The sequence below is a fragment of the Crotalus tigris genome, unplaced genomic scaffold, assembly GCF_016545835.1.
Source record: "Crotalus tigris isolate CLP2741 ecotype Arizona unplaced genomic scaffold, ASM1654583v1 scf7180000019856.1557650, whole genome shotgun sequence".
In the NCBI taxonomy this organism is placed as follows: Eukaryota; Metazoa; Chordata; class Lepidosauria; order Squamata; family Viperidae; genus Crotalus; species Crotalus tigris.
The window spans coordinates 1053239-1077033 of record NW_024097742.1 but is presented as its reverse complement, the minus strand read 5'-3'; the positions used below and the strand labels follow the sequence as shown (position 1 = coordinate 1077033).

General features: G+C 34.5%; 1 protein-coding gene across 6 annotated transcripts in view; it reads left to right on the top strand.

Annotated features, from left to right (window-relative positions):
- Positions 1 to 23795, top strand: part of PPP2R5C (protein phosphatase 2 regulatory subunit B'gamma) — a 70008-nt gene that overhangs the window by 33358 nt on the left and 12855 nt on the right. For 5 of the 6 annotated variants that reach the window (XM_039364818.1, XM_039364816.1, XM_039364821.1 and 2 more), the window contains 8 exons: positions 4953 to 5152; positions 9973 to 10083; positions 11654 to 11746; positions 11834 to 11964; positions 17423 to 17482; positions 17874 to 17982; positions 21282 to 21335; positions 22629 to 22799. In XM_039364818.1, coding sequence (XP_039220752.1) covers positions 4953 to 5152; positions 9973 to 10083; positions 11654 to 11746; positions 11834 to 11964; positions 17423 to 17482; positions 17874 to 17982; positions 21282 to 21335; positions 22629 to 22799 — 929 coding nt within the window. The remainder of the gene's footprint in view (positions 1 to 4952; positions 5153 to 9972; positions 10084 to 11653; positions 11747 to 11833; positions 11965 to 17422; positions 17483 to 17873; positions 17983 to 21281; positions 21336 to 22628; positions 22800 to 23795) is intronic. The other variant, XM_039364817.1, reaches the window with a different exon arrangement.

Below are 23795 nucleotides of genomic sequence, written 5' to 3'. Positions count from 1 at the left end.
GAACACTGGGTGCTATCTAACAAAATGAAATTCAATGGTGAAAAAAGTAAGGTTCTACATTTAGGCAAGAAAAACCAAATGTACAAGTATAGTATAGGGGGTACCTTGCTCACTAGTAGTAACTGTGAGAGGGACCTCGGAGTCCTAGTGGACAATCACTTAAATATGAGCCAGCAGTGTGCTGCAGCTGCCAAAAAAGCCAACACAGTGCTAAGCTGCATTAACAGAGGGATAGAATCAAGATCACGTGAAGTATTAATACCACTTTACAATGCCTTGGTAAGGCCACACTTGGAATACTGCATCCAGTTTTGGTCACCACGATGTAAAAAAGATGTTGAGATTCTAGAAAGAGTACAGAGAAGAGCAACAAAGATGATTAGGAGACTGGAGGCTAAAACATATAAGGAACGGTTGCTGGAATTGGGTATGTCTAGTTTAACCAAGAGAAGGACGAGGGGGGACATGATAGCACTGTTCCAATATCTCAGGGGCTGCCACAAAGAAGAGGGAGTCAAGCTATTTTCCAAAGCGCCTGAAGGCAGGACAAGAAGCAACGGGTGGAAACTAATCAAAGAGAGAAGCAACCTAGACCTAAGGAAAAACTTCCTGACAGTTAGAACAATTAACCAGTGGAACAACTTGCCTCCAGAATGCTCCAACACTGGAAGTTTTTAAGAAGAAACTGGACAGCCATTTCTCCGAAATGGTATAGGGTTACCTGCCTGAGCAGGGGGTTGGACTTGATGACCTCCATGGTCCCTTCCAACTTTACTACTACCACTACCACCATTACTACTACTATTATTATTACATTGTATATTAAACTTTTATAGTTTTTGTGATTTTTTTTTTTTTGTATCATAGTATCCTAATGGATTTTTGCTAGTCACTCTCCTTGTTTTGGGAAAATCACTAAAGATTGGTTCCTATGCTGACCCAGTTTGTTTACTTTCAAAAAGCAAACCATTGTAGCAGTACCGTTCTATCATGTAAAAATAAAGAGATCCTTCTCAGTATTTCTTATTGGAGAACTACATTTTCTTACAATTCTAACATAAGAAATGAAAATTGTTTTCTTATTTTATACATCTTATGATTTCCATGCTTATGGTCCACAGAAACATTTTGAAACGATATTGCCACAAGTTAGTACAAATGCAAACATGTCCTTTTTTCCACAAGTTATCCCATGTTCTATTCATTAGTAATCTTTTTCCATTTTCTTCCATTTAAAAAAATAAAAACCATCTGGTGATAACAACTTAGGATAATGCAGAAATATTTTTTCTTACCTAAGTTGATACAAATTGAAAAATATTTAGTGGATTTAAAAATAAAATTTTGGTCAATTTATTAATTCATGTATGGAATAAAATGTCCATAGGAGAGAAAGCCAGTTTAGTGTAGTGACTAAGGAATCATGATAGAAATTGGGAGACTGAGTTTGCCTTGCCTTGGTCACAAAGCCAGATGTATGACTTTGCGCCATTAATTCTCTCAGTCCTAGGAAGGAGGCAATGGCAAACCACTTCCAAAATCGTGTCAAGAAATCCGCAGGGACTTGTCCAGGCAACGTCCAGACTGCTCCAAATAAAGCACTGAACAGTACTTACCCAACGTTTTTATTTTCTTATGAAATAATGAAGGATTAAGAGGCTTTCACGGGATTAAAGTCAATGCTGATAAATGTCATTGTATTTTCCTACATACTAGTTTTTCATTTAAAATTAATAATAAAAGTTAGATGTTGTACAGAGCTTCATTTACAAAATGTTGTATACTCTCAACATTACCATGATTTTGTTAATGAAAAATTAAAAAATCTAAGAGATTCCTATTTGTCTCTACTGCCTTCACTAAATTGTTGATAATTTCGATATTGAATTTAGTTTTAATTTAGTGTGCCTATCTCTGTGTGAAAGTAAGTTAAGGTGTCAAATGCCCATTATTCTTAACCATGTATTAAAGATATTCAATTCCCAACAATATATGTTCCAATCATATGGCAGTATGCTTTGAGATACATGTTTGTGATATATGTTTCATATTCTGGTGGGAATAGGAGTTGGGGTCCACAATTCCAAGATAGTAGGCTAAAGTGGAAGTTGAAAAAACTTCTTAGAAGAAGATAATGGAAAATTGCTTCCATAGTATTGGCAAGAAAACATAACCGGAGTTACTTGGAGCTGAACTCAACTTGTTGGAATCCTTATTTTTTACTTTTTGCTACACATACCATTATTTTAAAAGACAGTGCTGGCTCGAGCATTGTCTCTTAGTGATTAACCTGCAATCCTTATTTAAAATGGACAATGAGGTTTATTCAATATCATTTATACAGAATTTGATGCAACTATTAACAATTCTTCGAAGAATAGTAAACATTTATTCAATTTCCATCATTCAGTCTGATGTAAGAAGACTATCAGTTGTATTTTGAATGATGTATGCACAGGGGTACACAGATTGTTCAAACTCTCAAAGAATAGTCACAAGGGATCGCAAGACAGTCAAACATGAAAGAAGCATGACAAAGCATGTGTAGTATGATATCACATACATAATTGAAAGGGTGGGATTGATGGCACAATTTATGTTTTTGTCATGCTAGCAAAAACAGTAAATTCTGAAAATACTGCTGAATATTCATAATAGAGAGCCACAAGCACATTAACAAAGTATAATGTATGATACAGTAAATCTGATCTAATAATTTTCCATGATTATGTTTTATGATTATAATTGACAACTTATAGTTTTATACTTATAGTTTTATACTTCCTTTGCAAACTCAATTTTAGCAATTTATGTTACAAGAATAATATTTGCACTAAACAGTGTTTGGAAAAATGAAGAATACTCTTTAAATTCATTGTAAATTTATGTAAAATAAAGTTGATAAGTTTGTCTAAACCTAAATTATTTGAGGAAAACTTATTGAATAAAATCACAGTGGTTCACACAACAAGCTAGGCTAAACCAAATCAATACAATTTAAAGTGATGTGTTGATACTAATGCTTCTTTATATTTAGGGATCTCAGAACAAGCCAGTTGTCATAAGAATGGTATTCTGTTCATAAATAGCTATCATTTAGCACCTTCTCTGTGATTATCAAACTCTTTGCTATCACTGGTCTCCTAGTAACAATGACAAAAGCAGCAACTGAATTTTACTTAGTATTGTATCCCTATTTGTCTGTGCTCCTATGTTAAGTTGATCTTTGGCCACATCAGATATCTAAAACTGAACACACAATAAAAAAACTCTTTTAATGTAATGTTTAATTGACTTTTAAATATTTAATCACTTAATATTAATCTTAAAATCATCAGTTACCTACTAGAGTTCTGTCTTCTATTTATGCTTGAAGCTGTCAGAATAGAAAGTATATTTCCTGCAATTTTAAGAAAGTATGTTCTTTCAAATCTTTTCATTTCAAGCATACTGTACAAAGCAGAATAGAATCTTCCTGTTTATTTCTTATTAAGATATATCCTTATACAATAATTATTTCTAATGACTTACTTGAAGTCCCATTCATGACTTTATTTAATGTAAGGGTGTATTTTAAAAGGTATTTTTACTTATTGGAATAAATTAGTAAATTGAGTTTGTAGAGTACAAATTCAAAGCTGTTACGCAATTTTTATAAATGTCAATTGTATAAAAATATTTTCCTTAAAGATAGTTTAAAAAAAAAGAAAAGAAATAGACCAAAAACCTTGAGGACATTTTTGCAAATGTATTAGTGGTATATATATATTTTCTGATCTCCCTTCAAAACAAAAATGTTGATTCCGCCTTATGGCTAAAGAAAGGTTTGGTTTCCATGAATGCCACGCCTTGTATTATCTCATTAATTTCCTGGTTAACATTATTTTTTCCTTTGGGTCTACTCTGAATGGTTCTCAAAAACCCTTTTAAATCAAATTGGCCTAACAAAATTTGGGATTTCATGTCTTTTACTGAAGACTCTTTGCCCATAACAATTTGAAAATTCCACGAGTTACCTTAAGCGGTATAGCCAAAATACTGATTTCCAAACTAAGTCTAGCATTCAAACCTCCCAGTCTCTGGATTTTTATCAAATGAGCATGTGCCATCATTTTATCACTCTTCTATTCTAATTCTGAAATTTTATCAGGCCTTCATGATAGCTAGGTTGGATGCACTATTATTGTCCATAATCCTATGGGGGCTTTTTAAAAACATTCCTATACATCAGTGCATATTGCCATGTAGGAACAGCTGCATGGAACTCCTGGACCACATATTCTTTTGTTGTTCTTTTTTACAGAGAATGTCAAATGGCATTCTTATTCTAAATACATATCTCCCAGAGACTATAATGCTTATGTCTCATTGTTTTCCTTCCTCCCTCCTCCCTCCTCCCTCCTTCCTCCTGCTACTTTAGCATCATGTCCGAATGATGTGTAGCAATTAAAACAACAACTCCATTTTTCTCGTGTGTATATAACAGATCATCATGGCTGAGTTCTTCTGTAATATTGCCACAGCATTTTGCAATTGGTTTCAGTGAAAGTCCTAACATTTTGTTCCATATTGTTTTGCTAACTCTGTGTTAAGTGCAGTCCTTTTTGAGGGAACTTTCACATGCTGAGTTTTGACAGATCCACATAAAACGGTCAATACACTTTTTATGAATATGAGAGTGTTCTGTGTCGTGGGTATAACAAATACCAACTTTCTAGGTCAGGTAAAAGAATTTTAAATTGGGAGGGAGCCATCAAATATTGGGTGATGTATACTGCATATTACTATATACCAGTTAGAATTAGAGGAGTAAACCCAGGGAAGGAGAAGTAGAGTGTATATTTGTCAACAGCTGAATCAGTTTGTCTTCAGAAGATCTTCTTATAATATTCACTGTAATGAAAGATTTACAAGCAAAAGAAGTATAAATATAACTTTAAAAATCTTTTCAGATGTTCCCCTCGCTGAGCAAGAAAAGCTTTTTATTCAGAAATTGCGACAATGTTGTGTCCTTTTTGACTTTGTTTCCGATCCACTAAGTGACCTGAAGTGGAAGGAAGTAAAACGAGCAGCTTTAAGTGAAATGGTAGAGTACATCACACATAATCGCAATGTAATTACTGAGCCCATTTATCCAGAAGTAGTACATATGGTAAGTTATTTAAATTTAAATAAACTTGTTAAAAAACCTTTTCTTTTGACTTACTCTGCTAAACAGATTTCTATGCTTGGTGAATTTTTTTAACATTTTTTTTCTGTGCTGTATTCTCTTCTGTACAAAAATCTTATATATAACAATAACAAAAAAGGCTTGGCTTTTGGAAGCATATAGTTTTGTACAATCAAATACGTACTAAATAATTAACTTCTAATAACATTTTATGCTCAGTTATTATTATCAGTATGAAGAGTGGAGTGTTTATTTTGGTCCTGTAGACCCTATTGTTAATTTTGTTAGAATTTGCATGGCACATACAGTGGGGCAAAAAAGTATTTAGTCAGCCACCAATTGTGCAAGTTCTCCCACTTAAAAAGATGAGAGAGGCCTGTAATTGACATCATAGGTAGACCTCAACTATGAGAGACAAAATGAGAAAACAAATCCAGACAATCACATTGTTTGATTTGGAAAGAATTTATTTGCAAATTATGGTGGAAAATAAGTATGTGGTCACCTACAAACAAGCAAAATTTCTGGCTCTCACAGACCTGTAACTTCTTCTTTAAGAGGCTCCTCTGTCCTCCACTCATTACCTGTATTAATGGCACCTGTTTGAACTTGTTATCAGTATAAAAGACACCTGTCCACAACCTCAAACAGTCATACTCCAAATTCCACTATGGTGAAGACCAAAGAGCTGTCGAAGGACACCAGAAACAAAATTGTAGACCTGCACCAGGCTGGGAAGACTGAATTTGCAATAGGCAAGCAGCTTGGTGTGAAGAAATCAACCGTGGGGGCAATAATTAGAAAATGGAAGACATACAAGACCACTGATAATCTCCCTCGATCTGGGCTCCATGCAAGATCTCACCCCATGGGGTCAACATGATCACAAGAATGGTGAGCAAAAATCCCAGAACCACACTGGGGGACCTAGTGAATGACCTGCAGAGAGCTGGGACCAACGTAACAAAGGCAACCATCAGTAACACATTACGCCGCCAGATCCTGCAGTGCCAGATGTGTCCCCCTGCTTAAACCAGTACATGTCCGGGCCCGTCTGAAGTTTGCTAGAGAGCATTTGGATGGTCCAGAAGAGGATTGGGAGAATGTCATATGGTCAGATGTAACCAAAGTAGAACTGTTTGGTAGAAACACAACTCGTCGTGTTAGGAGGAGAGAGAATGCTGAGTTGCATCCAAAGAACACCATACCTACTGTGAAGCATGGGGGTGGCAACATCATGCTTTGGGGCTGTTTCTCTGCAAAGGGACCAGGACGACTGATCCGTGTACAGGAAAGAATGAATGGGGCCATGTATCGTGAGATTTTGAGTGCAAACCTCCTTCCATCAGCAAGGGCATTGAAGATGAAACGTCGCTGGGTCTTTCAGCATGACAGTGATCCCAAACACCCCGCCTGGGCAACGAAGGAGCGGCTTCGTAAGAAGCATTTCAAAGTCCTGGAGTGGCCTAGCCAGTCTCCAGATCTCAACCCCATAGAAAACCTTTGGAGGGAGTTGAAAGTCTGTGTTGCCCAGCGACAGCCCCAAAACATCATTGCTCTAGAGCAGGGGTAGGCAACCCAAAACACTCAAAGAGCCACTTGAACCCGTTTCCCACCAAAAACAAAACACTGGGAGCCGCAAAACCCTTTTGATATCTAAAATGAAGATAACACTGCATATATCCTTTTTTATCTTTATTATAGGTGTTTGTGTGTGTGTGTGTGTGTGTGTGTGTGTGTGAGAGAGAGAGAGAGAGAGAGAGAGAGAGAGAGAGAGAGTTTGTGTGTGTGTGTGTATATACACACACAAATACACACACACATTAAAAATAAAAGTAAAAATATGACTCTTGGGAATATCCATACTATTAAAACAATGATCACCAAGAGAATGCTTTAAGAGAATAAAATTACATACACACAAAGGTAAAAAAGGATATATGCAGTGTTATCTTCATTTTAGATGTCAAAAGAGTCTCTCTCTCTCTCTGTCTCTCTCCCTCCCTCCCTCTCTGCCCTTGGTCTGCCACTCCTCTTCCCCCACTCTCTTTCTTTCTCTCTCTTTCCTCTCTCTCTCTCCCCCTCCCCCCCCTCTCTCTCTTTCTCTCTCTCTCTCTTTCTCCCCCCCCCTCCTATCTGCTGCTCACCTGGCAACCTTCAAGTTGTTCTCCAACAATCTCAGGGGTAGGCAACCTCGTCTCTTTTATGACTCATGGACTTCAACTCCCAGAATTCCTGAGTCAGCCTAGCTGGGCTAGCTAGCTCTCTCCTGCCCTTCCTGCTTCCTGCTTCCTGCAGATACGCAGCAAAGGGAGGAGCTCCGCCCAGAAAGCTTTTCAGCTCCTCGGAGAACACTGTGAGTGCACTCTCTTTTTTACACACGCACACACACACAACACACACAGAAAGAGAGAGAGAGAGAAGCAGGGAAGCGCAATTCCTCTCTCTGTCTCTGTCTCTCTCTGCAAAGGCAGAGGAGGCTGGGAGCCACAGGGGAAGGCTCAAAGAGCCGCATGCGGCTCCGGAGCCGCAGGTTGCCGACCTGTGCTCTAGAGGAAATCTGCATGGAGGAATGGGCCAACATACCAGCAACAGTGTGTGCCAACCTTGTGATGACTTACAGAAAACGTTTGACCTCTATCATTGCCAACAAAGGATATATAACAAAGTATTGAGATGAACTTTTGAAATTGACCAAATACTTATTTTCCACCATAATTTGCAAATACCGTATATGCCGGCGTATTAGGCGACCCGGCGTATAAGACGACCCCCGTCTTTATCGCCGAGCCGCATTCCTAGAATGTCGTCTTATACGCCGGAAACTACCAGTATTTCCGGCGTATAAGACGACTCGGCGTATAAGATGACCCCCATCTTTGGCGCCGAGTGTAGCGCTTCCGGAAGTCGTCTTATATGCCGGCATATACGGTAAATTCTTTCCAAATCAAACAATGTGATTGTCTGGATTTGTTTTCTCATTTTGTCTCTCATAGTTGAGGTCTACCTATGATGACAATTACAGGCCTCTCTCATCTTTTTAAGTGGGAGAACTTGCACAATTGGTGGCTGACTAAATACTTTTTTGCCCCACTGAAGATATATGTTCTAAATTCATCATAAATGCAAAGTCAGTGTTTAAGCTTATCATTGACCCTGCTCTTCTTCAAGGAGAAGTCAAGGTTGCAAAATAAATAAATAACATCTGCATTTATTGCAAGGACTATTAGAACACAGTTTTAAAACTAGCATAGTGGCATTGAAGTACCACTTCAATTCTATGATAAAGAACAACATTTTAGATGGTCATTCTTTCTTTTTTGGAAAACGCAGGTTCCTACTGATTGCAATTCAGTTTGCAAAGAGACATTTCAGCTTCTCTCTGAATAGCATACAATTAGGCCTAAATGGGAGAAAACGATGGCCAAGAGATTTCTCTCAGACTTTGAAAACAGATCCCTGTGTTTTACTTGTCTCCAATAGCAGCCTGACAGATTATTTTGAATAGTTACTTACAGTTTTCATAGGCAATCCCATGCAGGGCACTTTTAGAGAAATTGTTTTTCACAACAACCAGAAATTACTTTGATATTATTGTAGCCAGATGCTCTTTGTCTAGAAAGTGGTGAGGTAAATAACCAGGCTAGCAGAGAAAGTTTTTCATACTACTATTGCTTGGGCACACTGGATCCAAAACCATTCTCCAACTTTCATACTGGTTCTTAAGTGGACAACTTAGTTCAGTTCAACCTATATTATATATCAGGAATAAACAACCTGCAAACCACATATAGCATTTAATGCCTCCTAGAGATCTTCTGATCATATTGCCAATGGTGCAACTTTTCTTTGGGAGAGCATGATGCTGGAACAAAAAGATGCAATCCATTCATTCAGTCATTAAACTCAGAAGAGCTTCACAATGCTCACTATCTCTTCAGAAATTGATGTACAGTAGAAAGCCAGTTCTAAGACACTGATGCATTGCAGTTTAAAACTTTGTAAATTTTATTTGGGAGATGATCTGCTAGAGATAATATTTGAAGATTATGGCTCTTCATCTGCCATTTTTATCTATTACCTACAAATTTCTATTAAAATGAGATTTTAACCAAGGACTTTCCATATTTCACCTTTTTACACGAATAGCTTAGGATCAAGTGCTACCCTCAATAAGTGTTGTTCTGATGAGCTCAAGAACAATACCGTATATTCTGGTGTATAAGGCAACCTGGCGTATAAGACGACCCCCGACTTCGGCGCCGAGTCGCATGCCTAGAAAATCATCTTATACGCCAGAAACTATCGTTATTTCCTGCGTATAAGACGACCCCCGACTTCGGTGCCAATTTTAACGCTTGCGAAAGTCATCTTATATGCCAGAAAGTACGGTACTTAATATGAATTAGCTTTAGTAGAGGAAAAGATATTTTGTGCAAGAGAATTTGAAACAGATCATTAACAAAACCTTTCAATTTTTTTAGCAAAATATGATAGGGTGGTGCACAATGCATCACTTCTATGATAAATTATACTTCTAGTTAACTATGTTCTAAATTGAGTTTCATTTCATTTTTTCTAAACTAACATTTTCCTCTTAACATTCTGGGTGTTTATTTTTTCCCCTTTCAATAAACTAAAATTTTCTGAGAAACTTCTTAAAGGAAATGTTTTTGTAATTGAGGAGAAACTATTATATATTTGTATTTGCTTAGCTGTTTTTAAAAATATTTATGCAAGAACATATTTTTAAAAATTGGGTTTTTAAAAAAATACTTCTGCTTAATCGAGTGTGATTTTAGTTTGCAGTTAACATGTTTCGCACACTACCCCCTTCATCCAATCCAACGGGAGCAGAATTTGACCCAGAGGAAGATGAACCAACTTTAGAAGCTGCCTGGCCTCACTTACAGGTAGAACTGAAATACATGCTTTCACTCTAACTCAGGAATGGCAAAATTAGTGCAAACTGCAAAACGAAAACGTAAATCTAGATATTGAATTTTTTTCATCTGGTTATGTGTAAAATCTGCTTATTAATATATTCTAATACTGCTGTTTCATTATGCAGTTAGGTTAATGTTTTTAATAAATAAAATATTAGCATGTTTTAATGCAATGCTATTTATCATAATAAGATCGTAATTTTGAGATATAAGCTTTAAACACAGGTAAGATTTGTGGTACCTGTGGTTCATTGAACAAAAGGTATAAACACAATTGTAAACATTCAGATAATTTTAAGTAAAATAGTACTTTCGGTTTCAAGTCAGACCATCTGATCCACTGTGATATTCCATGATTAAAAGTACAAGATCAACCTTTTTTCTTCCCATCTGATAGTTACATTTCCCTTTAAACAAATTTTCCTAAAATGGCATCTTCCAGATTTTTTGAAATTACAATTTCCATAGGTTTTAGACTTCGTAAAAAATACCCTTTCTAGCTTTGAATTCTGGAATTTCTAATTCCAGTATCTCTGGCTAGTATCAGGTAGCCTTAAGTCTTAGGTGCAGCAATATAGTAAATTGGCATCAACTACAATAGTGATTAAATTTTTATATAAGATATACTGGGAAATCCATCTAGCTTTTATTTACATATATTTTTTTAATCTCACATAATAATTGCTAAAACCAATTCCAGCACATCCCAGATACATGTATGGACCATAGTTAAACCAGACGGGGAGAATGTACATTTTTGCATTCTCTCTGTTGGAGAATGTACATTTTTGCATTCATCTTCCAACTTTTTATCTGCAATTCAGAGTAGTCATTGCATATTAATTGACTCAGAACTGCAAACTTTTATGAAATTAATATAATAAATATTTATTGGGAAATGGAATTGCTCAGTTTGTTATAAATAACTTCCTGCCAAGCCTGAGTAAAATGAATGGTTCAGGATGATTTATGGTCTGCAAAAAAAAAAATTAGAAGAACATAGGAAGCTGAAGGAATTAATCTTGCACATACAGGTAGTCCTCAATTTATGATCACAACTGAGCCCAAAATGTATGTTGTTAAATAAGAAATTTGTTAAGTGAGTTTTGTTCCATTTTACGATTTTTCTTTCCACATTTGTAAAATAAATCACTGCAGTTATTAAATTAGTAACATGGTTGTTAAGTGATTCTGGCTTCCCCACTGACTTTGCTTGTCAGAAGGTCACAAAGGGGGATCACATAAGCCTGGGACAATGCAACCATCGTATATGTGAGTCAGTTGTCAAGCATCCGATTGTAAATCACGTGACCATGGGGATGCTGCAATGGTCCTAAGTCACTTTTTCAGCATCGTTGTAACTTTGAACAGTCACTTGGTGAACTCTTGTAAGTTGAGGACTACCTGTATTCATCTTGATAATATTTTGAATCTTTCTTGGAAAGTGTTTAAAACTCAGTATTGTCTTAACAACTTTTCAAAATTCAAGTTGATTTATATTGTAAAACTAATTTTTATTTTTGTGGATCTTTTTCAGCTTGTATATGAATTTTTCTTAAGGTTTTTAGAATCTCCAGATTTCCAACCTAATATAGCTAAGAAATATATTGATCAGAAGTTTGTATTGCAGGTGAGGTTAAAAAAAGAATATATCTTCAAAGTTTGAGTTCCATTTAATTTGAAATGGATTAAGCAAATAAATGTTCATCTTTTGCAGCTTTTAGAGCTTTTTGACAGTGAGGATCCTCGTGAAAGAGATTTTCTTAAGACTACTCTGCACAGAATATATGGAAAATTCTTAGGCCTAAGAGCTTACATCAGGAAGCAAATTAACAACATATTTTATAGGTATGTCTATATTCTGTGCTAATGCTCAATAATAGATAAAGTATTTTAATCACGTTACAACTTTTTTTGTAGAAAACAAAAATGTTCTTAAAATAAAACAAATATAAAATTCATTAAGTGTCTGGACACATCCCACAGTTAATAATGTAATTTCCTTTCCAAAAGATAGGCCAAAGCATTTTTGATTTACTTAAAATTGGCGTTCCCTGCTAACAATACTGTATTACTGCATTTTGGTATGTGAATTAATAGTAGGATAATTTTTTATGTACAGCAGATATGTATAGACAGTGTACAGCAGAGTGCTTTGCCAATAGTTGTTCATTCGAAGTTGTAGAAACACTTATATTTTGAAATTTTTCCTTTGTACATTTTTCCCAAAAGAGAACATATGGCAGAACCCCTTTAAAGAAAGTAGGGCCAGCTATGCCACAGCTTTTGCTAATCATATATAAAAGATAGAAGTACCAGCTGCAGATAGATGAGAGAGAAATGGAAATAAGAGTGAAAAAGTGTTATTTGTTTGAGCCAACTTTTGCCTATGTACCAGAGACAGAAGTAAAGATTTCTACTAAAAGAAGAAATGTCAGTTGTAATTATGACAAGAATGCTTGAGTGTACAATATCATTCCATCAATATCCTTGTTTAAAAAATAGTTAAACTGAAATGGGACATATACAAATGACATAATTATTTATAAGGGTCACATTCTAGTTTTCAGCCAAAGATAATAATCATATTATGGCTAGGGGGTTAGGTTCTGGAAAGGTAATACTTCAGTTATAAAAATTGATTAGGATAAAGACAGATCTTTTCACAATTTTACTTTGGAATGGCCTTAACTACATGTCTGGTTTCAGTGTCTTCAAATGAGTATTATAGTATTTAAAAGGCTGCAGAAACAAGGGATAAAATTTAGAAAATTGGCTAAATTTGAAAATCTTATCACACAAAAATTGTTGGGCTGTATTTACAAATTATTAACACAGTCTAACTCAACAAACAAATTAAATACAGGTAGTCCTCGACTTACGAATGTAATGGAGCCTGCCCATTCCATTTGTAACTTGAGAATTGGTGGGAGGATGGGTGCCTGAAGTTGTGCAATATTATAGCACCCAGGAGTTTCTATTGACTCTCCGCCCTCAAAGTGGCAGAGAGGATTTTTGCAAGGTAAGTGAATCCGGCAGGGCAGAATGGAAGGGAGAAGCAATTGTGGGGAAGGGGGGACTAGGGTGAATGTTGCAGAGCTTCTGCAGTCATTCATAAGGGCAAACAACTGCTGTGGTGCTGTAACGTACGTAATTTTGGGAGTTGCTGGTAAACATTGGGGGGTGCTAATGTAACTTTGAAGGAGCGCTAAGTGAACACTCGTCACTCTGGGATTATCTATACCATATTATTAAATTGATGCAGAATGTAAATGTTGTGATAGTATACAACAATGGGACTTTCAATAGAAGAACATGAAAATAAAATCGAATATCATAGAAAAAAATAGTATGTTTTATCACTGATATATTGCCCCAAATCTGATTGTTAAAATAGACCATTTCTAAAAATATAAAGACTAATTCATATTATTCTTCCATCTTTGGCAACCATGTTCCAGCAATTCTGGAGAATTATATATACTAGAATGAAACAAATGTTAGAAGTTATATTTCCTTTTCAACCTGCAATATTAAATTTTTTCCCATATATTCCCACAAGGTATTCTGAATCGGTTTTAAAGCTAACCATTGTACTTCTTATTGGAAAGGAAATTTGATGCCTTTTGTGAAAAAATGGCTAACCCAAGTTGCAGGTTAACCTTATTTTTAAAAAGTAAATCTGACAATTCAATTAAGTATAGACTACAATAATTTGTATCTCATCCATAATTAGGGCTTCTCTTGACATTAATATTTCTGTTTTTTAGGATTTTCTTAATCTTTATTATTTATAATGTGCTAATTACCATTTCTTACATGTATATTCTCACTGATTTTTAGTTTATAAAATAATATACTATTCCTGAGTATTTATAACTAGCCAGTGAAACTTCAAAAAACTTTAATAGCCAAAATTATATAAAATAGCCTTTGGTATATGAAAAAAAACAGTTATACAATTAAAAAAAATCTTAATTCAAATAGCAACTCCTGTAGTAAAATTTGCAGCAGATATATATCTGATTAATTCAATGTATTGCCTACAAATATTTCCATAAAAAAGATACTATTTTTGCAGCAATAACAGAAGATCTTTCTCTTCTTTGATACATACACTTTAGATCTTAATTTTTCATGAAAGAAATAAGATTGTTCAAAATAATGAGAAATCTCAAGATGACCTTGGATCAAAAAAAGAAAAGAAAAAATAACTATTCAGTGAGGCAAACCATATTATATATATTAAAAATGGAAATAAAAATAAGATACATTGAGTCCATAGCCATAAAAATAAAGAAAAAAACCTAAAAGGCAAAAGAAATATAATAAAGCCCGCCAAAAATAACTTGTGGACAAGATGAACTGATGTTAATTACATTTCATTTTCTCTTTCTCCTTGAACTGCTCAAAAACTATAATTGAATTGTTTGTTAAAAAATGTTAAAAATGTTACTTACATAATCTACCAAGTTTTGATGTTTGGGGAAAAAATATGCCTCGTCAGCAAATAACGAACAACAAACCCTTTCCTTTCTATCTTGCCTGTCAGGGAAGAATTATCCCCATCAGCATAAGTTAACTCCTAGTTTGTGGCTGTTAAAAGGCTAATTCCTGAGAAACGTGCTCCATCTCAAGAGGCTATTCAGCTGATAGATTATGATTTATGTGGTTCAAGGCAGCTACTAATCCTAGAGCTTCCATTAGAGCACGGGTGTCAAACATGATCGTGTCACGTGACATATCGTGATGTATCGCAACATTTTTTCCCTTTGTGGAGCCGGGGTGGGTGTGGTCTGCACGTGGCACATCCGGCCTGCGATCTGCCAGTTTGATACCCCTGTATTAGAGGAAGAGAATCAAGAGAGTTATCAAACATTGAACTTTTAATGCAGTCTATAAGCAGAATTTACAGTATAGGTGCTTAACACTGATATACTCCAACAAAAGTTAATTCTCGGTAGAAGGAAATGAAAAAGCTTCAGAAAAATTCTAATTAAATTTTAATGAAAACAGACTTAATAAAAAATGAAAAAAAATGTATTTTGAGAAGTTGGCACACTAAGCTGAACTTATACAGATTCAAGACCATTTATGCAGGAGGAAGCTCAAAAGTTTTCTATCTTCATTATACTGCTGATAAGAAGCTTCTTGGAGACATTCCAGAGAACCATCTCTGTGAATCAATTCCAGCTTTGTTGGAATTAATGCAATATACCAAGTTTCATCAAGATTTCAGCCTTATCACAAGTCCAATTGTAATAAAGTTCTTTAGGAGGACCTTAATATCCTGCAGCTCTCTAGAAAATCAAAACTGCTGGAATATACAAGTAAAAGCCTAATGATCTTCCCTGATTTGCCTTCCAGAATAGTTAGCAAATATAAAGAATTTAATCAAATTTGTGAGACAGCAAAACAATATTTTTCTTTATCCTATGATTTATTTATTTGTTTGTTTATTGCTTGCCTTGATTGGAAACCAATTTTAATGCAGCTGCCAAATAATTTAAAGACAAGAGTTGAGATGCATTCTGATGCCAAAATGCAATAATAGACCTCCCTTTCCCCAATGTATTTTAAAGAAGATAATCAGTTCATAGCAATGAGGGGTGAAATATGTCTCCAGTAGTTGTAGTTTTAGAGCAGACAGGTCAAACTCATGATGTCGCGTAGCGTATTGGGACAGTTTTACCATTGCCAGCAATGGGGTGGGTGCGGCTTCCGGATGACACATCCGGCCCGCGAGCCGGCAGTTTGACACCCCTGTTATTTTTTTCCTCTTTTGGGGAATTAAAATTGTATTTGAGATTCCTAGAAGGATTACTTTTCTTAAATCATTGCCCCAAATGTCTGCTTCTAGACTATTTGCAAAAAAAATGATGGAAGCAGCTGTAAAATAGATCCAATCCTGAAATAGTATTTCTGCTTCTCTACTTTTCAATTTGTTCTTTTAAAAAATGTGATACAGGTAGTCCTCAACTTACAATATTCAAAGTTACAACAGCACTGAAAAAAGTGACATAACAATTTTTCACACAACCATTGCAGCCTCTCCACGGTCACATGATCAAAATTCAGATGCTTGGCAACCGACTCATATTTATGATGGTTGCAGTGTCCCAGGGTCATGTGATAACTTTTGCAACCTTCTGAGAAGCAAAGTCAATGAGGAAGCCAGATTCACTTAACCGTGTTATTAACTGCAGTGATTCACTTAACAACTGTGGTAAGAAAGGTCATAAAATGGGGCAAAACTCACTTATGTCACTTAACAACAAATTTTGGATTCAGTTGTGGTTGTAAGTTGAGGACTACTTGTATCAGGGATACAGCTATTTATGCTGTGTCTTAATTTAGCATATGCTTTACTTTTGCAAAGAGGGTGAGCAGCTAATCGTATTTTGTTTTCTCTAATACTGATTTAATTTTAATCTGATTTAAAATGCTAATTTTTATTACATTTTGAACTTTGAAAGTCATGGCATTACACACACTTGCATATCTTTTTTGCTGTTCAAAATAGTAACTCAAACCTATTTCATAGGACCAGATACATTTTCATATAATACCTCTTGCTAGCAGTGGTATCTCCCATATCAGAATTCATCTGGTGGAATTTGATTGAAATTATTTTGTTTTAATTTCGAGCATTTCATTGAAATTAAATGAAGTTTAATTTCTTCCATATAGTCTGCATAGTGTTCATTATTTCTATTAATGTTTTTTAATTTTATTTTTTCTAATGCTCTTTGGATGTTCCTCAAAAAGCAGTTGGTCCTTCAAGTATCTTTCCAAAAATATAACATTTTTATTTACTATAGCTATATATTCAGCATATCATTTGGTAATAGGTAATTGTGCCCTTGCACACCAAGATCTATTTCCATTAATGTTATGAATATCACAAGTCTTTGATTGCCTATCTAGAAATGGGTTCCATTGTGTTCAGAGTGTTTCAAAGCAAATTAGTACTGGATTATAATCTAATTTTTATTCTCTTCTCTAGTTCCATTCTAGTAAAACAAGTTGAAAAATCCCGTTTATTGATATCCCTTTTTTTCCTTGAATTTAAGATAACCTTATCTAACACTATTTTTCTGATACCTTTCCCTTTGTTTTCCTAGCTCTCCTCAATTATAAGTAAAAATAATTAATACAAAATTCAATGAAATAAAAATTCTGAATCTACAAATATGCACAGTATGGTTTTAAATTGATGTGTGTTTGTTGTATTTGTGCCTTTTATGCAACTAAGCATATTGTTGAATAAATTGCACTATTGATGATAATGATTTTGTTTTCTCAGGTTTATTTATGAGACAGAACATCACAATGGAATAGCAGAATTACTGGAAATATTGGGAAGGTAAACTGATTAATAGTTATGCTTTATAATAAATAATACTGCTTAAATTTTAGAATTTTATAAAGAGTAACGATGGATCTTGAACTGAACAAAACAATAAACATTTTGCATAGCTTCTCTTAGTTATAACTGAAAAAGTCTGTCAGTGGAATTGATGTGGCAAAATGGGGTTGTGCTTTACCATTACAGAAATCTGGAAAAGAATTCTTACATACAATAACCAAATTGTTGTCTTCATTTAAATTTGTAAGATATTTGAGAAGTCTAACAAAAACACTTGAATGAAAGCACAGCTTAAAGCTAATGGAAGAATATGTTTTTCTTTTAAATGAAATTAAAATGCAGCAATACAACAGGTTTTCTAATTCTAACATACTTTTTTCTTCTTCAGTATAATCAATGGATTTGCCTTACCATTAAAAGAAGAGCACAAAATTTTCCTTCTCAAGGTATTACTACCTTTGCACAAAGTAAAATCACTCAGTGTCTATCATCCACAGGTAAATAGTTTGATGTGTACTTGTTATCATATTATGGATAAATTACATAACTGCAAATTTTAAGTAGAAAACTATGAAATAAAATGATTTTTTTTAATTTCTGAAAACGTATGAAGTTTTCTTATCATATTTTTTGACTTGTTAGACTGCTTTGTTTAAGCTGAAGATTTATTTTAATTTCAAGCATTTTAAGCTTTCTCAAGAAAAATGTTAAAATAGATGAATATGCCCTTCTTGGATAAGTACTAAAATACTTCCTTGTGAATATTTATTTGGGTATTTTCTCTATCCTTAATCTACAATAAATAACAAGTGGTGTGGTGGCCTAGAGGTGAAGACGCTTGTCTCCCACTTGGAAGGTTGAGAGTTCAGTCCTAGGCAGCGACAGATGTTTCTCTATCAGGAGGAAAAGAGAAAATATCTGCTGTGAACCCCACATAGGCATCAGAAAGGGCATCCGGCCAGTAAATGCTCAGTTCCATTGAGTTGCCCCGACTCCATCCCGATAAAAGGGATTACTGAATCATCATCATCATCATAGTAATAAATCTTTATTGATTAGCCCTTGGGCCATATCAAAGTGCAAAGTTCCAGCAACAAATTATTACTAAAGTTTGATAAAAGCAATTTAAAATGAAATTTGATAAAATACAGTTTAAAATGGAATTAGAGTAAAATACGACTTAAAATGAAATTGGAATAAAATACAGTCTAAAATGAAATTAAAATAGAGTACAATAATTTAAAATATAGATAAAATATGATAAAAGAAAGCAAAGTGGTGTGCATTTTTCTATAGACATAAAGAGCTATCTGGAAAATCTTTTTTTCAGTTTTTTCAGTTTTTATTTGAATAATATTGTAGATTACTACAGCTTCATTGGGGAATGCATATCACTTGAAGTGATAAAAGTCCATTATGCAAGCAATTCAAGAATTCTCACTTTTCTAAATTTAAATCTCCCCCTAGTATATCTTTTCATAGTGGTTATTGGAATAATTAAATGTATAGAAGGACTAATGTTAAATAATACAAATACACACTAAAACTAGATAGGAGTTTCAAATTTCAACGATTACCTGTAGTATTTATATAATTAAAATTGTAATCTTCAGTAGTGTTTCATACAGCTTCATCTAGTGAAGTAGAGAAATCAAAATCTTTGTATGTCAGTAACTACAGCTTCATAGGAGTAGGTGGGGAGTCTAGTCTAGAAATGCAGGTAGGATTAATGCCCCAAATTGATCTGTTGTTAGTAAGAACATAATTAACAGTACTAATTAATGAAGATTACTGTATTCATTTATATAACAGTAGACAATGTTTGAAACAGTTCAATGAATGCTTCTTAAGAATGGCTTCCCCTAACTCTTTAACATTGAAGGAATATGTAATAAACTCAGTAGGTAAATATAAATTTCTGAGGGATTATAGTTATAAAAAATAGAATATCTTGTTTGTCGTATTGCTAAATAGGGCAAACAGTGGGATTGATTTGCTAAAAATTAAAATTAAAATTGGGAATGTATTTCAATATATGTGGCTCCCCATCTAAAGTTCATAATTTGGGGTATCTAACAACAGTTAAATACACTGTAAAAAGGTAACAGTAAAAACAACTGAACATAATCAGCAGCTGAGATAAAAACAGAATAACCAACAACAAATCATTGTAAGTATTGCATAAGTGCTCCAACAAGAGTTACTTGTTGAGATAGGCGGCTATAAAAGTCAAATAAAGAAATATCTGGATCTCCAAGTTTGGGATAAAACCATCTAATCTCTGGGGAGATGATATTCCAAAGGCAAAAGGCTCTTTTTCTAGTCCACACCAGACTGTACCCTGTAATAAATGAGACCCGTACTATGTCTGTCCTGCTGGACCTATTAGAACAGGTTGATGTAATCAGGGAAAAGCTGTCTCTCAAACAACTCAGTCCCAGGTCTTGAAGATAGCCTCAAGTCTTAGTTGGTTTTTGAACAGTATAATTTAGAATTATCATTTATTGCATATAGTGCTTACATCAGCTAGTCATGAGGTTTCTAGATATATCTTCCACATCATTTTTTCTTCTTCAAAGTTTCAGTCTTCTCTTACCTATTTTCAGGGGTTTTTCCCTCTTGGGTTTTTTTTGGGGGGGGTAGGAGGAGGTACTTTACAAACTTTAATATCACATTTGTGTGGATGGACAATTTATTCTTAAAATACATTCTGTGGAAATTTGTAGATCTGCATTTAGCTGTCATGCATGTTTTTTAAAGAGTGGAATTTAAAAGAAGGATCAGGAATAATCTTTGATTTATTGGGTTCTGACATATTCAAACAAGAATGGCAAATACACTAGACTTGAGGATGATATATTTATTCTGCATTCCATTGAAATAAATGCCTAATATTTTTTAAAATAATTTTATTCTCTATCTGTGGCTTACATGAGTTCAGAGAGGCATGGAAAATGGCATCTCCTCTGCTATATATATTATTTCCACTTTAGCATCCTTAGATTTGCTCTACCATGTTCTAAGATTTTTATGTGATTTGCTGTTATGTATGAATGTGCATTGCAGTATAATATAATACCTCATAGCCTGATGAAATAGATAAACATAATAGAAGATACTTGGAAAGATGATTTATTTTATCTGTATGTGAAAACTAAAATTCTTAATTCCACCTTTGATTGCCACAGTTAGTACAACATTGAAATGTCTAGAATCTGGAATGTTAAATGAGTTTCACTATGATTGAGGTCTGAAGTATACAAACTATTCGTCATATTCAGCTAACTATTTATACGTGGGGAGGCTGCATACATAGTACTTTCAGGATTAATTTGAACTTTGAGTACTAAACTACACTCACAATCCCAGAAAAAGAGAATGCCATGGCAAATTACTCTTTGAATGAATTGGCATCACTACATGAGCAGAAGAAAGCTTCATAAATGTTACTTTGGGAAAAAATTATTAGATATGGTGCCCAATCAGGATGGATCATCCTGATAATTTATCTGTATATGGCATTTTTTGATACTAAGTCATCTTTTATTTTTCCCAGATATTTTTAAGAAGAATTAACTGTTGTGATTTTACTTCTATTTTTCAGATATTTCTATATTGTTATATTTTTCAAACATTCATTAAAAATTTGTCTGAAATTCAGATCACTTTTTTCTTTTATGGTCTTTTGGGTTTGAAATTGTGTTTTATTTATTCACCTAGATAAACATTTTATACTAATATGTTAGATTTCTATTGAACCACAGCTTAATAGCATTATTATCTTCTCTCAATTTAGCTGGCTTACTGCGTAGTTCAGTTTTTAGAAAAGGACAGCACACTTACTGAGCCAGTAAGTCTAGTTTTTCTTTTTCCTTTTGAAAATATTATCTAATTATTTAAACAGTGTATTTTTAAAATTGTATTCTTATTACTTCAGCATCTGCAATAGCTAACTTGCATAGTGCACTATTCATATTATATGTTCAGAATGGTACAGCTTGAACAACTTAAACTGAAAGACAATGTGCCTTTAAAAATGATTTAAAATTGAACAATTTGTGCACTGTTTACAGTTAAGAGTTTACAGAATAATAGCTGTATAAATATTGGTTTTAATCTACTACCAGTACCATAAAAGTGATCACATTAAGTAGCAAACATAGACACACATATTTCATTTTTAAATTTCTTTTTCTGGATTGCATTGTTTCAGAAGAAAATGGAAATAATAAAAGACACCAAAATAATATAAGAAATTTTATTATTTCATAATACATCTCCACATGTACTTATATAATTGTTTTTATCTCTTATTAAACATTGAAGCTTTAAACGGCAACAAAACCTACTTAGCAGCAATAATGCTTTATTCTTTGGTTTTGTTGTATATGTTTCTACATGGGAGCTATGTGGTTATTGTTATGGGTTTTTACCTCATAGTTGAACCAGTTTTGTCTAATGGTTAAGGTATCATACTAGAAATCACGAGAGTATGTGTTCTAGTCCTGCCATAAGCGTGAAAGCTGGCTAGGTGACCTTGGGCCAGTCACACACTCTCAGCTCACAGAGTTGTTGTGGAAAAAATAGGAGACGGATGGAATATTGCATATGTTTGTCAGCTATTTGTAAATATAATAAAGCTATTTGTAAATATAATAAAGGCAGGATACAAATAAATAAACATAGAAATAAGTATTGTTTACACAGGCAATAAGCCATTGAGTGTCACTTGAATTATTAATTAATTACTAGTTTTAATTTACTATTTGGAGACTTAAAAAAAGAATTAGTAATAGACATTTTAATTTCCAGAAGCCCCAGTCACTATGCTGTATTTCTCCTAACTGACCTGGCTTTATTTTCTAAACATCCACAAAAAAGTTCTAAATAAGAAAATGATAATTTCTCACTTGAATAAACAGGACTCTTTGAGATCACTCTGTGAAAATGTCAAAACTTTGTTTAGTCATGTTTGCTGAAGTCAGTATTTCAAACTAATACGCTTGATCAAAAGATCAAAAGTTTCCTTGTAATGCCCTATTCGCTGATGATAAGAATTTGTGTTATATATGGCACTAATGATGTATAAATAATATTTGAGGCAAGCAATTAGAAATCTAGGTATTTGGTATTTTATTTTCAGGTGGTGATGGCGCTACTCAAATACTGGCCAAAGACTCATAGTCCAAAAGAAGTTATGTTTTTAAATGAATTAGAAGAAATTTTAGATGTTATTGAACCAACTGAATTTGTGAAGGTTATGGAACCTCTTTTCAGGCAGCTAGCAAAGTGCGTCTCCAGTCCCCATTTTCAGGTTGGTCATTCTAATACATTTAATTTTCTGTTATTTTTTTTTTTAAAATTAACATGACATGCTAATAGTCAGTTATTAGTCAATTTGAATTACAGGTTGTCGTTTAGTGACCACTTTTTTAGTGACTATTTGAACTTGCAACAGAGCTGGATGACTGGTTGTTACAACTGGTCTTTGAAGTTCTGGCTAGTGTAGCAGGACTGCGGTTGCATGATTGTGATCTGTGTGCTCAGCAACAAGATCAGATTTCTGACCAGAATAGCATCTTGCAGGCAAAGGATCATGATTTGTGATATTTCAAAGCAAAGCCAATGGGGAAGCTGGCAGGAAGTCATGATCACTTGAGGCCTTGCTTAAAACAAGTAACTGGAGATTGCTGAAATTGCTGTCGCTAAGTGGCATGATCACATGATATTGTGCTTTATGACTATAACCCTTAGCAACAGAAATACTAATCCCAATTATATTGTTAACTTAGGACTACCTGTATGCTTTGTAAATGTATTGCACTACAGTATGCTGCAGCTTTTCCAAGGCAAACCCATGGCAGAAAATGTATTAGATCAGGTGCTATAAGTTGTGAAGGCCTTTTCTGTGACATTAGCAAAGGGGTATTGTCAGAATGTAATTCTGAATTTCTATGAGCATTAGATAGTTGAGTAGTGGCAGTTCTAGCAGTTACCAGTCACATATCACCATCAGAGGTCACCAACCTTTGTCAGTTGGCGGACCAGAGGAAAAGGGAGGGAAAAGCATTTTACATTCATGCTTGTGCGCACAAGGTCCTGAGCACACGCACACCACAAACGGTGGGCTAGCGCCCGCGTGATACTCATTAGTATCTGCCCTGTTCTTGTGTTAAAATACTGCCCCGTTCTTGCATGGTGCAGTGCCTTGTTCCTGCGGGGCTGCGGCTGATTTTGCGCCCCACAGTGCAGCGGCACCGTTTTCACATGGCGATGGCTTGTTTTCGCGCCCGGAGGCGCGGCATCATCA